Source organism: Dasypus novemcinctus, chromosome 6, assembly GCF_030445035.2.
Source record: "Dasypus novemcinctus isolate mDasNov1 chromosome 6, mDasNov1.1.hap2, whole genome shotgun sequence".
Taxonomy (NCBI): Eukaryota; Metazoa; Chordata; class Mammalia; order Cingulata; family Dasypodidae; genus Dasypus; species Dasypus novemcinctus.
Window position 1 is genome coordinate 112,234,235 of NC_080678.1, and position 12,600 is coordinate 112,246,834.

General features: G+C 50.2%; 1 protein-coding gene and 1 long non-coding RNA gene across 2 annotated transcripts; both read right to left on the reverse strand.

Moving 5' to 3' along the window:
* Positions 1–53: 53 nt before the first annotated feature.
* On the reverse strand, positions 54–8,492 carry LOC131279024 (uncharacterized). The gene is made up of 3 exons (XR_009186366.1): positions 8,451–8,492; positions 8,272–8,332; positions 54–146 (listed from the first exon to the last, which is right to left on the reverse strand). It is a non-coding gene; the product is annotated as an uncharacterized lncRNA (long non-coding RNA).
* Positions 8,493–8,849: 357 nt separating this feature from the next.
* LOC139439090 (anthrax toxin receptor 1-like) lies at positions 8,850–12,286 on the reverse strand. Its single transcript, XM_071215574.1, has 5 exons — positions 12,221–12,286; positions 10,245–10,329; positions 10,107–10,140; positions 9,014–9,093; positions 8,850–8,936 (listed from the first exon to the last, which is right to left on the reverse strand). Exons 1-5 carry the CDS (start codon positions 12,283–12,285, stop codon positions 8,850–8,852), a joined length of 351 nt encoding a protein of 116 aa, XP_071071675.1. The 5' UTR covers position 12,286.
* Positions 12,287–12,600: the final 314 nt, after the last annotated feature.

Genomic DNA, 12,600 nt, shown 5'->3' on the forward strand with positions numbered 1-12,600 from the left:
TGCTGTGGGGTCACTCGGGACTCAGAGGCATCTGGGCAGGTACTTACCTTTGAACTTGGTTCTGCTGAACTTGAATCTGCAAATAATGTCCTTCTTATTCAGGGCATTCGCAAAGCCTCTTCCATGCACCTTGATATCAGGGCTTTCTGCAAGGACAACGTGGAACAGGCTTGTGAGGACACACTCAGGGCTGTGTTCGCTTGGCTCTTCCTTTCAGGGCAGGCTGCCCCAGAATGATCACCCAAGGTGACTCAGGCAAGGAAGCAGCTGTGGGGACACCACCTCTGGGGGACACCGCCTCCAAGCAGCCTCTTCTCACCACTGATTCTTAGAAACCCTGACTGTGCCCTGCCAGGCCTCTCCTTAGGGTGAGCTCCGCCCCTGAAATCCCAAGGGGCTCCCTAAAGCCATGGGATGCTGGCAGTGGGCAGTCACCCCTTGCTTTACAGGTGAGAGCAGAGTTCAGCCCAGGTGCGGAGGGCCTCCCACACTCGCAGACCCGGCACCAAAAGTCACAGTCGAGCAGGTCCCCGCTGGCCACGCTCAGCAGGGGCCCATGGCCGTGGCCGGGGAGAGGGCTCCTGCCCAGTTCCCAGGTGGGCGCGGGGCTCAGGATTCCACATCAGGGAGGAGGCAGCTGCCGGCCGATGAGCAGGCGCCCCTGCCACACTGGGAGGCCCTTCTCCTCCTGCACTGAGCTGGGGCATGCTGGACGTCAGGCTTGGCCATGTCTTTCCTCCACGCCTGAGCCGCACTTGTCGGGCTCCCCGTCCTCTGATGCTGTGACTTGCAGGTTTCAAATGGCCGCTCAGGTTTGCACAGCAGGGATGATGGCTAATTTTTTCTGTGTGACGTCCGTCTCATGTGTTCCTGTGCTCCACCGGCTGGTGCTGTGTCGAGGGGGCTCTAAATATGCTTTTCCTTTCTTCTTGTTCGTAAACATTTTTTTTTGAGAGGGGAAAAATGTACTTGCACACACATACCCACAAGCACCCTCACAGAGCCACTCACAAATGAGCAACTTCCTGCACACTTCAAACACACTCACACACCACACATTCACACAAACACATGCACACACATATAGACACCCAAATATAAACAAAGGCACATACACATGCATATGTGCACACACCACACATCCAAACACACATATTCATGCTCACACGTATATATGCATACATTGCAAATACACACACACTGCATGTACATAGACAGATACATACACAAACATGATTCTCACACACGCCCATGAACACACAAAAACACACATGGATATGCGTGCATGCACATACACAACCCAAATACACACATATACATGCATGTACACACATGATGATATCCACATGCACCAACATATGAAGTCTGAAACACATACACACAAACATGCACGCATACACACATACAGGTTCATGCTCCTCTTATACTCGTATCTGTGCACAAAAGCATGCCTGCCCACACACACAATTGTTCTGGTCCACTAGGCTGCCGAAAGCAATATCCCAGAAATGGGTTGGCTTTTACAGTGGGGATTTATTAGCATACAAGTTCACGGTTCTGAGCCTTGGAAAGGTCCAAATCAAGGCACCATCAAGATGGTATCTTCCTCCTGAAGACTGGCTGCCAGTGACCCTAGCCTCCTCTGTCACACTGCAAGGTCCTTGGTGGCATCTGCTGGTCTCCTCTTACAGGCTGTGTTGCTTCCAGCTTCTTCCTTCCATGGCTTTCTCTCTTTGTGTGGATTTCATTGTCTTATAAGGGACTCCAATAAGAGGATTAAGACCCACCCTGAGCCAGGCCTTAACTGAAGGAACCTCATCAAAAGGCCCTACTTGCTATAGGTCCACACCCACAGGAATGGATCAGCTTTAAGAACATACTTTTCTGGTCTACACAGGTTCAGACCATCACACTCCACCCCGTGAACTCCAAAAAGACATGTTCTTGCCATATTGAAATACATTCATTCCATCACAACATCCCAGAAGCCTTAATTCATTTCAGTAACAATATTAAGTAAACTTCTTATCAAAATCAGTTACAGCTGTCATCTGTCCTGGGGCACAATTCCTCTGGCTGTGGACCTGGGGACTCAGAGAACAAGTTACCTGCCTTCAAGAGACACAGAAGGGATAGTCATAGGGCCAACATTCCCACTGCCATAGGGAGAAATTGGAAGGAAAACAGGGGTCACGGGTCCCAAACAATTCCGAAACCCTTCAGGGCAGACCCATGAGATTTCCAGGTCTGAGAGTCGTTATGGAACAACGGTGTGACCTCAGGCCCTAGTACATCAGAAGCCCCACCCTTTCCAGGTGTTTGACAGGATCCCTGCCCACCCCAAACACTGGGGTGAAGGCTCCAGCATCATCAAATGTTGAGGTGACAGCCAGCTCTCAGCCCCACCTTGTCAAGCATCTGGGTGGCAAACAACCTCTCCATCATCCCCAAGGCATCTGAGAAATCTGGGGTGGTGGCACTCTTCCAACAACAAGGCAAAAGGTTGCTGCCTCCAAGCTCCTGGGCGTACTCACACCTTCACATAGCAGGGCTGACCTCCAAGCTCCTGGGCATACTCACACCTTCCACATGCCAGGGCTGACCTCCAGGCTCCCAGGCGCACTCACTCCTTCCATATAGCAGGGCTGACCTACAAGTTCCCAGGTATACTCACACCTTCCACATAGCAGGGCTGACCTCCAAGCTCCTGGGCATACTCACACCTTCCACATGGCAGGGCTGACCTCCAAGCTCCCAGGTGTACTCACACCTTCCACATGGCAGGGCTGACCTCCAGGCTCCTGGGCATGCTCACACCTTCCATATAGTAGGGCTGACCTTCAAGCTCCCAGGTGTACTCACACCTTCCACATGGCAGGGCTGACCTCCAAGCTCCCAGGTGTTCTCACACCTTCCACATGGCAGGGCTGACCTCCAAGCTCCCGGGCATTCTCACACCTCCACATGGCATGGCTGACCTTCAGGCTCCTGAGTGTACTCACACCTTCCACATGGCAGGGCTGAGCTCCAAGCTCCTGTGTGTACTCTCACCTCCACATGGCAGGGCTGACCTCCAAGCTCCCGGGCATTCTCACACCTCCACATGGCAGGGATGACCTCCAGGCTCCTGGGTGTACTCACACCTTCTACATGGCCTGGCTGGTCTGCTCTCTTGGCTGAATACTGTCTACAGTCCAGACCTCAGCTGCCATGGTTGTGCCTTTGAAGTCATTTTTCCATCAATCTACCCCATTTCTGTTCCTTATAGACCAAACCGGTAATGGCTCCATTCATACAGATTTTGCAAAAAACTTGTTGGTTTCACAGGTAGAACACTGGGGTCCAAGCCATAAGACAAAAGATCTTCTGGAGATCCTCCCTGGATGTTTGCATTCCCAGTCCTGATGCACACTGATGACCAGCTCCCTGTTCAGAGATGTTTTCACATGGGGCACTATTCTCTGGAGACTCGCTTTCCAGAAGCTCAGAATTTACCAAGTCATCAATATCTGCTCTCTTTGTGCCCATCAGTTCAGTCCTCACTTATCCCTTTCCTCTCACATTTTACTATGAGCTTCAAGGAGAAGCCAGGCTGCATTTTCTACATTTAGTCTCAAATCTCCTCAGCTACATTTCCAAGCTTGCCATTTCCAAATTCTGTCATCTTCCATATGATATCAGGACTCAACTTTGCCCAATTCTCTGCCACTTTAAAACAAGAATCGCTTTCTTCCAGTTTGCAACGACACACTCATCATCTCTGAATAAGGCCTCATCGGAAGTTCCTTTAGCATCTGTGTTTCTACCAACAATTTCTTCAAAGTACTCTGGGCCTTTCCTATCAAGCACCACCCAATTCTTCCCACCTCTACTTTTTATCCCATTTAACAGCTTTTTTTTTTTGTATTTTTTAACGTTATTGAATTATATCACTCATGCATAAACATAGATAAAGAATTAGTGTAAGAAACATAAACCTCATACAGGGCTCTCATACCTCATCCTATCACCAATACCTTACATTGTTGTGGATCATTTTTTACTCATGATTAAAGAGCATCCTTAAAATACTACTAATAACCAAAGAATCTTATATTTGGTTTATTTTTCCTTAACCCACCCTATTATTATTATTTTTTATGTTTATATCATTTATACATGAACACACATAAATAATATGTGTATAGAAAAGTTGTGAACTTACAAAGCAAACATGCATAACATCATACAGGGGTCTCATACATCAACTCACCACCAACATTTTGCATTGTTGTGAGACATCTGTTACAAATTATGAAAGAATATCTTCAAAATCTTACTCCTAACCATAGTCCTTATCTTTTATTTGGTATATTTTCCCCCCAAACCACCCTGCTATTATGTTTTTAATGTATTTTTATGATAGAAGTTACAAACTTACAAAACAATCATGTACATGTACAGAATGCTTATACAACATCCCTCTGTCAACACATCACACCATGGTGGAACATTTGTTACAGATTATGAGATAATATCATTGATCATTACTAGGTCCATAGCATATATTTGGCACACTTTTTCCATACTCAAACAGTATCAACACAGTACATCTTTAATATCGGTGCATGAATATTACATCACTGCTGTTAACTACAGCACATAGGTCACTCCAATTGTTTTCCCGTGCTTCATCACATTCCCACCAACCTGCAGTAGTGATGTACTTCTGCTCTAGCTCACAAAGAACTCTTGCATCTGTACCATCAACCACAATTCCCACCCACCTCTGGTTTTACTGTGTGATTTAGTCCCTAGGTAATTCTCTAGCTTTCTGTCAATTGGCATTTACATTCCTAGACTACCCTTTTCAGCCACATTCCCATTTATAAACCCGCTGTTACTAACTGTAATGTGGTACCTTCAACTCTATACAGTTCCACACTTTTACAGTAAGGTTAATTAAAACTTTTACATACATTAAACATCAGTGGTATACCTCAGTCCTCCTCTTATCTCCTTTAAGACTCCACCACCTACCACCAGGTCTTAAAAATATTTTCCTACATTTTCTTCTAGAAACTTTATGGCTCCTGCTTTTACATTTAGATTTTTGATCCATTTTGAGTTAATTTTTGTAGAAAATGTGAGATATAGGGGGGTCCTCTTTCCTTCTTTTGACTATGAATATCTAGTTCTCTCAGCACCATTTGTTGAATGGACTGTTCTGCTCGAGTTGGAGGTGTTTGACAGGCTTGTCAAAAATCACTAAACCATAGATGTGAGGGTCTTATTTTTGAACCATCAGTCTGGATCCATCGGTCTATGTGTCTGTCTTTATGCCAGGACCATGCTATTTTACCACTGTAGCTAGGTAATATGAATTAAAGACTGGAAGTGAGAGTCCACCAACTTCACTTTTCCTTTTAAGATGTTTCTGGTTATTAAAGACCCCTTACCCTTCCAAATAAATTGGATAAGTGTGTTTTCCATTTATTTTTTAAATGCTGGTAGAATTTTTATCAGGTTTGCATTGAATCTGTTTATCAGTTTGAGTAGAATTGATATCTTTAATGATATTTAGTTTTCCAATCTGTGAGCATGGAATGTTCTTCCAATTATTTAGGTCTTTTTTTTCTTTTAACAATGAGTTGCAGGTTTCTGAATAAAAATGCTTTACATTGTTGGTTAAGTTTATTTCTAAATATTTGGGTTTTATCTTTTGTATTTTATTTTCACTATTCTTTTTACACTTTTACTTACTTTTACTGATATGTTCTTCATTTGTAGAATCTCTCTTAAGCCTCTCTCTCCTGTCTTTTCTTTTCAGGCTCAAGCACGCCCTTTAGTATTTCCTGCAAAGTTGGTCTCTTGGTTACAAACTCTCTCAGTCTCTGTTTATCTGTGAATATTCTAAACTTTCCCTCATTTCTGAAAGACAATCTTGCTGGATATAAGATTCTTGGCTGGAAAGTTTTCCTCTTGCAGTGTCTTAAATATATCATACCACAGTCTTCCTGCCTCTGTGGTTTCTAATGAGAAATTGGCACTTAGTCTTATTGGGTATCTTTTACATGTTATGTATTGCTTTTCTCTTGCTATTCTCAGAATTCTCCCTTCGACTTTGGCATTTGACATTCTGATTAGTATGTGCCTCACAGTTGGTCTATTTGGATTTATTCAGTTGGGAGTACATTGTGCTCCTTGGACATGGATATCTATATTCTTCAATAGGGTTGGGAAATTTCCTACCAGTATTTCTTCAAATATTCCTTATGCCCCCTTTCCTTCTCTTCTCCTTCTGGGACACCCATGACATGAATGTTTGCACTTCTCTTGCTGTTATTTAGTTCCCCAAGACCATGTTCAATTTTTTCCATTCTTTTCTTCATCTGTTCTTTTGTGTATTTGCTTTCAGAGTTCATTTCTTCAAGCTCACCAATCCTTCCTTCTCCATCTTCAAATCTGCTATTATATAATTCCAGTGTATTTTTAATCTCATTTATTGCACCTTTCATTCCCATAAGATCTGCTATTGTTCTATGTATGCTTTCAAATTCTTCTTTGTGCTCATCCAATGTCTTTTTCATTTCCTTAATCCCCTTAGCCATCTCATTGAATTTATTGAGGTTTGTTTGAACATCTATGATTAGATGTCTTAACTCCTTTATGTAATGTGGAGGCTTGTCTTGTTCTTTTAACTGGGCCATATCTTCCTGTTTCTTGGTGTGGATTGTAATTTTTTGTTGCTGCTTGGCATGTGGCTACTAAATGTATTTATTCTGGGTGCAGTTTCTCTCTTTAGGGCTCTTGCCTTTTCTCCCTTGCTCGTTATTTAGTACAAGCCAAGGATGTCATTGGTGCTGTAAGCGGTGGAGGTTCAAGCTACCCTCATTGCCCCAGGGACTGATGATGCTTCTCCCAGTTTTCTCCTTTGCCAGGGGTAGGGACACAGCTGCAGCCTTGTATAATAATCCAAGTCATACAGGCCTAGACTGCAGTTGCCCAGAGAGACTAATGAAGCTCAAGCTCCTTTCTTCCCTGCCTGGGGAGGAGATGAAGCTGCAGGTGTGGGCAGCAATCTATGCCATGCAGGCCCAAAATGATGACAGATGACCTGGTAGACTTCTGACTATTTGGTCCGTGCCAAACAAATGAACCCATAGTTAGCCGGAGAGGCTGGTGTAGGGCCTGCCAGCTTCCTCTCTGCTAGAGGTGGGGCTGAAGCATAGGCTAGGACTGCAGGATGATCTTGGTGAAAGAAGCTGGTCCCTACCTTCACTGTAATTTTCAGTCAACCTGGCTTACCCTCATCCAGGGGGATGGAGTCAAAATGGTGGCTACTGGCCTCTTTCAAACTTGGACTGGCTCAAACTTTAGCAGTTCTTAGGATTATATTTGAACCCACTGAATTTTCTAATTAGTAGTTGAATTTGGTGCCCAAACATGTCTTCCTGGTTTTTGGAAGTGGAACTTCCATTTCTAGACACAGAATAGCTCCTGACGTTGCAGGATATTTGTCTGGTCTCCTGGAAGCCCCAAACAGGTGTTTTAGACAGCTCTGGGGGATTACTAACTGCCCTGTAGCACAAACTGACTCCAGGAGCTCCTTATTCTGTTGCCATTTTGCTGGTTGTCCCATCTAACAGCTTTTTAAACATTTTTGGTATTTGCAATAGCAGCTACCCACTTTCTTATTACCAAAATCTGTTCCAGTTTGCTAGGCTGCCAAAAGCAACATACCAGAAATGGGTTGGCTTTTAGAGTGGGGATTTATTTGCTTTCAGATTACAGTTCTGAGGTCTTCTTCCTGAAGACCACCTGCTGATGATCCTGGACTCCAATGTATGTTGCATGGCACATGCTGCATCTGCTGGGTGTCCTTATTTCCAGCATCTTGCTTCTGTTGCTGTCTCTCTCTTCTTCTGAATTTCATTCACTTTAAACAACTCCAGTAATAGGACAGAGAACAACCCTGGGCTATGCCTTAAATGAAGTAACCTTATCAAAAGGGAAAGACCCTATGTACATTAGGTTCACACCCACAAGAATGGAATAGCTTTAAGAACATGCTTTTCTGGGGTCTATACAGCCTCAACCACAACAACAACACATGTACATACACACACACACAAACACATGCCAACACCCACATGCACATATATACACTCATGAAAGGCACACACACACGATTCACACACATACACACATGCATATCCACATACACACATGGATGTACATGCACATGCACACACATACCTCTGTCTACACCAGTGACACCTCAGCCCTTACCTCCCATGCAGACATTGGTAGGTTCCAGATATTTAATTTCGATGCAGCTCTTCTCAATTACCTAGAATCCACAGTGGGCAGAAGGGCAGGGTGTTAGCTGTGGGGAGATTCTCGACAAGCCCCTCCTCACTTTCAGTTTCTCACACCCATCGGGCTTCTCACGTCCAGTTTCCACTCACCTGGGAACTGATGCTTGACAGGGAGTTCAGATCAGGGACCCCAAATACATGGTCCTTGGAATGTGCAATTCCTTCCAGCTACGAGGGAGAGGAGGTGGTTGGGATGCACAGCCAGGGCATGGAAGGGGCAGCTGGTTCCACAAATGGGATAGTGCCTGGCCAACACGTCAGGGTCTGGGCAGTGTTTCCCTGGAACTAGATCCTTCATCTGCAGCAGAACTCATTGGGGACGGCCTCCACCCTCAGCTGGGGTGCAACTGAGCCTGCCAACTCCATCCTTTAAAGTGGACGGGGTAGACCCAAGTAATTGGGGGGAGGGTTAGGATGGCATCCCTGGGCTACCTGGGGAAAGCAGCCTCTGACACCTGCCCCCAATCCGGCTCAAGGGCGGCCCCTGCATTACCTGTTCTCACTTACCTGTTTTTGCTCAAAGTCGTTCGCACCAATGGTGAAAACGATAGCTCCCATCTTCCGAGCCTTTCGAGCCTAAGAGAAAGAAGGTGTTGAGTAGAATTCCCCAGAATCAGTGCAGCATAATGGCTGTAATGATGGATTGGACTCACTTCCTCCGCAGCCAGCCAGTCTGCCCCTTGAGGTATGTTTGCAGCCGTCAGAGCATAGACCACTCTGGTGACCTTCCTACCTGGAGGACAAGCAAAGAGGGGCCAGGTGGGAATGGCACTTGGGGTGCACCAGGGAGCCATGGCAGCAGAACTGCAGGGCTGCCCATGCTGGGACACGGCCCAGTGCCCCACACCAAGTCCTTGCAGGCAAGGCGTGGGCAGCTCACCGGGATGCATGTGGCAGCCACCCTACTCTGTAGGCTTTCAGCAGAGAAGGGCCTGAGCCAGGACCCACCTGGCAGACAGGAGACTGAGCCCAACTCAGGGCCCCTTCTGCCAGGCTGCCCCACCCTCCCCCACCAGATGGTACCACCTGTGCCAGGAAGGGAAACCCAGCTCATGCACCTGACAGGTGCAAGACTCCAGAACAGCAGGGAGACCACAGGCTGACCTGCTGAAATGGGTGGGCTGCAGGTTTAGGGTAAGGGATCCCTGAGCCGGGCTGGCCTGGGGGTTCCTGCCAGTGTCCCGGGCCCCAGAGCCCCTGGCCAAGGCCCTTGAAGGGGCACCATGCGCCCAGCCAAGGGCTCTGCAAACCCCAGTGCAGCCCCCTGAGAAGCCTGGAGGGACATCAGTCCTGGTCTGAGGACAGCACCCAATACCATCAGGGAGGGAGGCACAGGGTGGAAGGAAGAAGAGCCGAAAGCCACAGTGCAGCTCAGAGGGCTCAGCAGGCAACAAAGGGTGGCAGTCGAGAAGACGTTCCGTAAATCAAACCCTATGTCTGCGTGGGGCCCTCGTCTGCTTCCTTATCTTTTCCCAACTGCAGGTCAGAGAGGTAAGTGGCCTCACCTGGATGCACCTGCAGCCTCTCAAATCCAAAGGTGCAGGCAGATACCTTAGTTCTCGTAAAGGCGAGGTGGGTATTATCTTAGCCTCCTCATACAGAGGAATCTGTAACTGGGAGACCGTAAGGAACTTCCTCCAGCTCAGAGCTAGAACGTAGGGGAGGGATCGGGACCCGAACGCGCTGATGCCCAAACCCGGCTTTGCCCTGTGCCCCTGAGAACACAGAGGGCAGGAGGGGGCTTACCTTGAGAGCTGGATTTTCTCATCATCATATTTGCCTGCAACAAAAGAAGGAAATGTTGGACAAGGGGGTTAGATGAGCAAGGAGCCCTCTAAGAACGTGATACAGAGGCATGAACTCCCCAGGCTCCAGCAGCTGTACCTTCTCTAGTCCTACATTCACGTAGGAAGATGGCACCAGATTACGCTCACGCATGAGTCTCCGAAGACCTTGTTGAAGATATTCTCTGAAACGCAACATGGAGAAGGCAGTGGAGGTGGGCGTGGCCCTCCCACCGTCACTCTGCGTGGACGTGCAAGGACGCTGGTGCATCTCACATGCAGACAGGGCTCCGCTGTCCCCATGGGCTCGGCCTGGCTTGCTGGGTGCATCCCTGACCCACAGCACCCAGCCCCCAGCCCCAGGGGCCCTGCCTCTGACCATCCATTCCACAGCGGGGGCATCCCTGCACATGCAGCTGCGAGGCAGCACTCACGAGGGACCAGTGTTTCTGTGGAACTCCTGGGGGACCCCCCGCAGGTGGCCCATGGGAAGCTGAGTTTGGGAAAACTCATCCTGCTTCTCCACTGCCCACCCCCTCCCCTGTTCAGCAGCCCCCTGTGTGTGGGGGGGGGGGGTTCAGTGCCACTAGATGCTTGTGTCAGTGCTAGAGGAAGCAGCAAATAGGCCTAAGAGGGTTCCTGGGCTGCTGGGGGAGAAAGGCCAAAAGCTGGGAAGAGGGTGGGTTGTGGGCAGAGGGGGGGGCAGTGTGGGTGGCCTCACAGGCCTGCCCAGCCCAGGAGGTGGGGCTGGGGCCCCTCGAGGCTGGTGTGCAGGCTCCCCCTCCCTGGGCAAGCCCCTCCTCCTGCAGGTACCTCTTGCCCTAGGACCCCCCTCCCTGGTCTCACTCTCCTGACAGCCCAGCTGGGGCCACCCAGTCCCTGTGCTCTGGCCTCTGCCCCCACAGCAGATCCACCAGGACCCTGCACCTGCCACCCATGGCCACACGCTCTCCACACCCCCCAGGGGGTCGGGCTCCCTCTGCTCCCAAGTCCAGGGACCCTTCAGGCCCTACCCCACCCCTCTGCCCACCCCTCCTCAGCTCCGGCAGGGAGCACCTGTGGGAGCACCAGTCCCAGGCCGCCCCAGCTCTGCTGCAGGCCACGTGCCCCCAGGGCTGCTGCTTGAGGACTTCGGGCTCCCTGCACGTGTCCCTCCTGCACGGCTCCTGCAGCCTCCTGCCTGGGGGGGCCTTCCTGCCCCAGGCCAGCTTCCCCTGGACACCACGTCCCCACCCAGTAGCTTTCCAAGACTTGCTTCCTCCCACCTCCAAACCCACATGACACCCACTCCCCCTCCATGCTCTCACCCCTGCCCAGAGCATCAGCCCTTGCAGCTCCTCCTGGAGTACCATGGGGAGGCCTGGCCCCCCGGCACCCCCCTTGGGTGCTGCCTCCTGCCTCCCCTGCTGCCCTGGCTTCCCTCCAAGGTGCGGGCAGCCTGCTCTGCTCCAACCCCAGGCACCACCCCCAGGCTGACATGTACCCAAGGCTACTTTGGGCTCCCCACTCGGGATGGGGCCCCAGCTCTGGCGTCCCCAAGTGCCTGGACCCTGCGGCCACCAGGCACTTCACCAGCCCCACTTCCAGGCTTTGTGACCCCATTCAGGCCACCACATGCCCCCACCTGTGCCTGTCCCACGCCTGCGGGACCCTGCCCTTGGGCTCCTCTTTTTGACCCACTCTGGCTTCCCCAGACCCTTTGCTCCAGCACCCTGACTGCCGCCATCGTCCCGCCTGGTTCGGACCCTGCCCCCCCAAATCTAGAGGGGGATGAGCAGGCACAGAGCTGGGCTCACAGCACAAGCAGGGCTGAGACAGAACATGCACGAGTCTCCACCAGCCCCCCTGGGTCCCTGGACTCTTCAGAGACTCTGATGAAGGGACGTGCTGCCAGCGGGTGCTCGGGACAAGGGAGACAGGGCAAGGGGTGAGGAGAGAACAATGGGGGAGGCAGTGCCAGGTGCCAGGCGTCCCCGAGGAACCCGGGTCCTGGGTGAGGGCCAGCCTGACACTGGGGCTTGCTCCTCACTGCCCTGTGGGGCCTCTGGGTCCACTGAGGACATCCGGGGGTCTTACTCGTCTGACGTGAGGTCCATGGACACGTAGGCCTGAGAGTCGAACGTGATGAAGGCGATCCGCATTTTCGGGCTGCGAGGAAGCACCCACTCGTGAGAGGCCACTCACAGCGGGAAGCCGCATGCCCAGGCAGCCAGGCCGGGTCCCCGCCCAGCCGTCCCCTCCCCACCGCGTCTCACGTCTGGGCCCACTCCCCACCAGGCAGTGCCGACAACTTGAGTGAAGGACTTGGAGGCTTCACGCAAGAGCGGGTGCCAGGATGGCATTCTGCCCACCCCTAGAGCCCAACACCCCAGAAGACGCATGTGCACACCTGTGCACAACTGTGCACACCTGCGCACACCTGCACACACCTGCAGTGACATCAAGACCTGCACTCG

Excerpts from the sequence above, each read along its gene's own strand:
- LOC139439090 (XM_071215574.1), bottom strand. The coding sequence starts at position 12,285 with ATGCGGATCGCCTTCATCACGTTCGACTCTCAGGCCTACGTGTCCATG. Across the intron at positions 10,330-12,220 it reads ATGGACCTCACGTCAGACGA|AGAATATCTTCAACAAGGTC; the intron begins GTAAGACCCCCG and ends GTTGCGTTTCAG. Across the intron at positions 10,141-10,244 it reads TGAATGTAGGACTAGAGAAG|GCAAATATGATGATGAGAAA; the intron begins GTACAGCTGCTG and ends CTTTTGTTGCAG.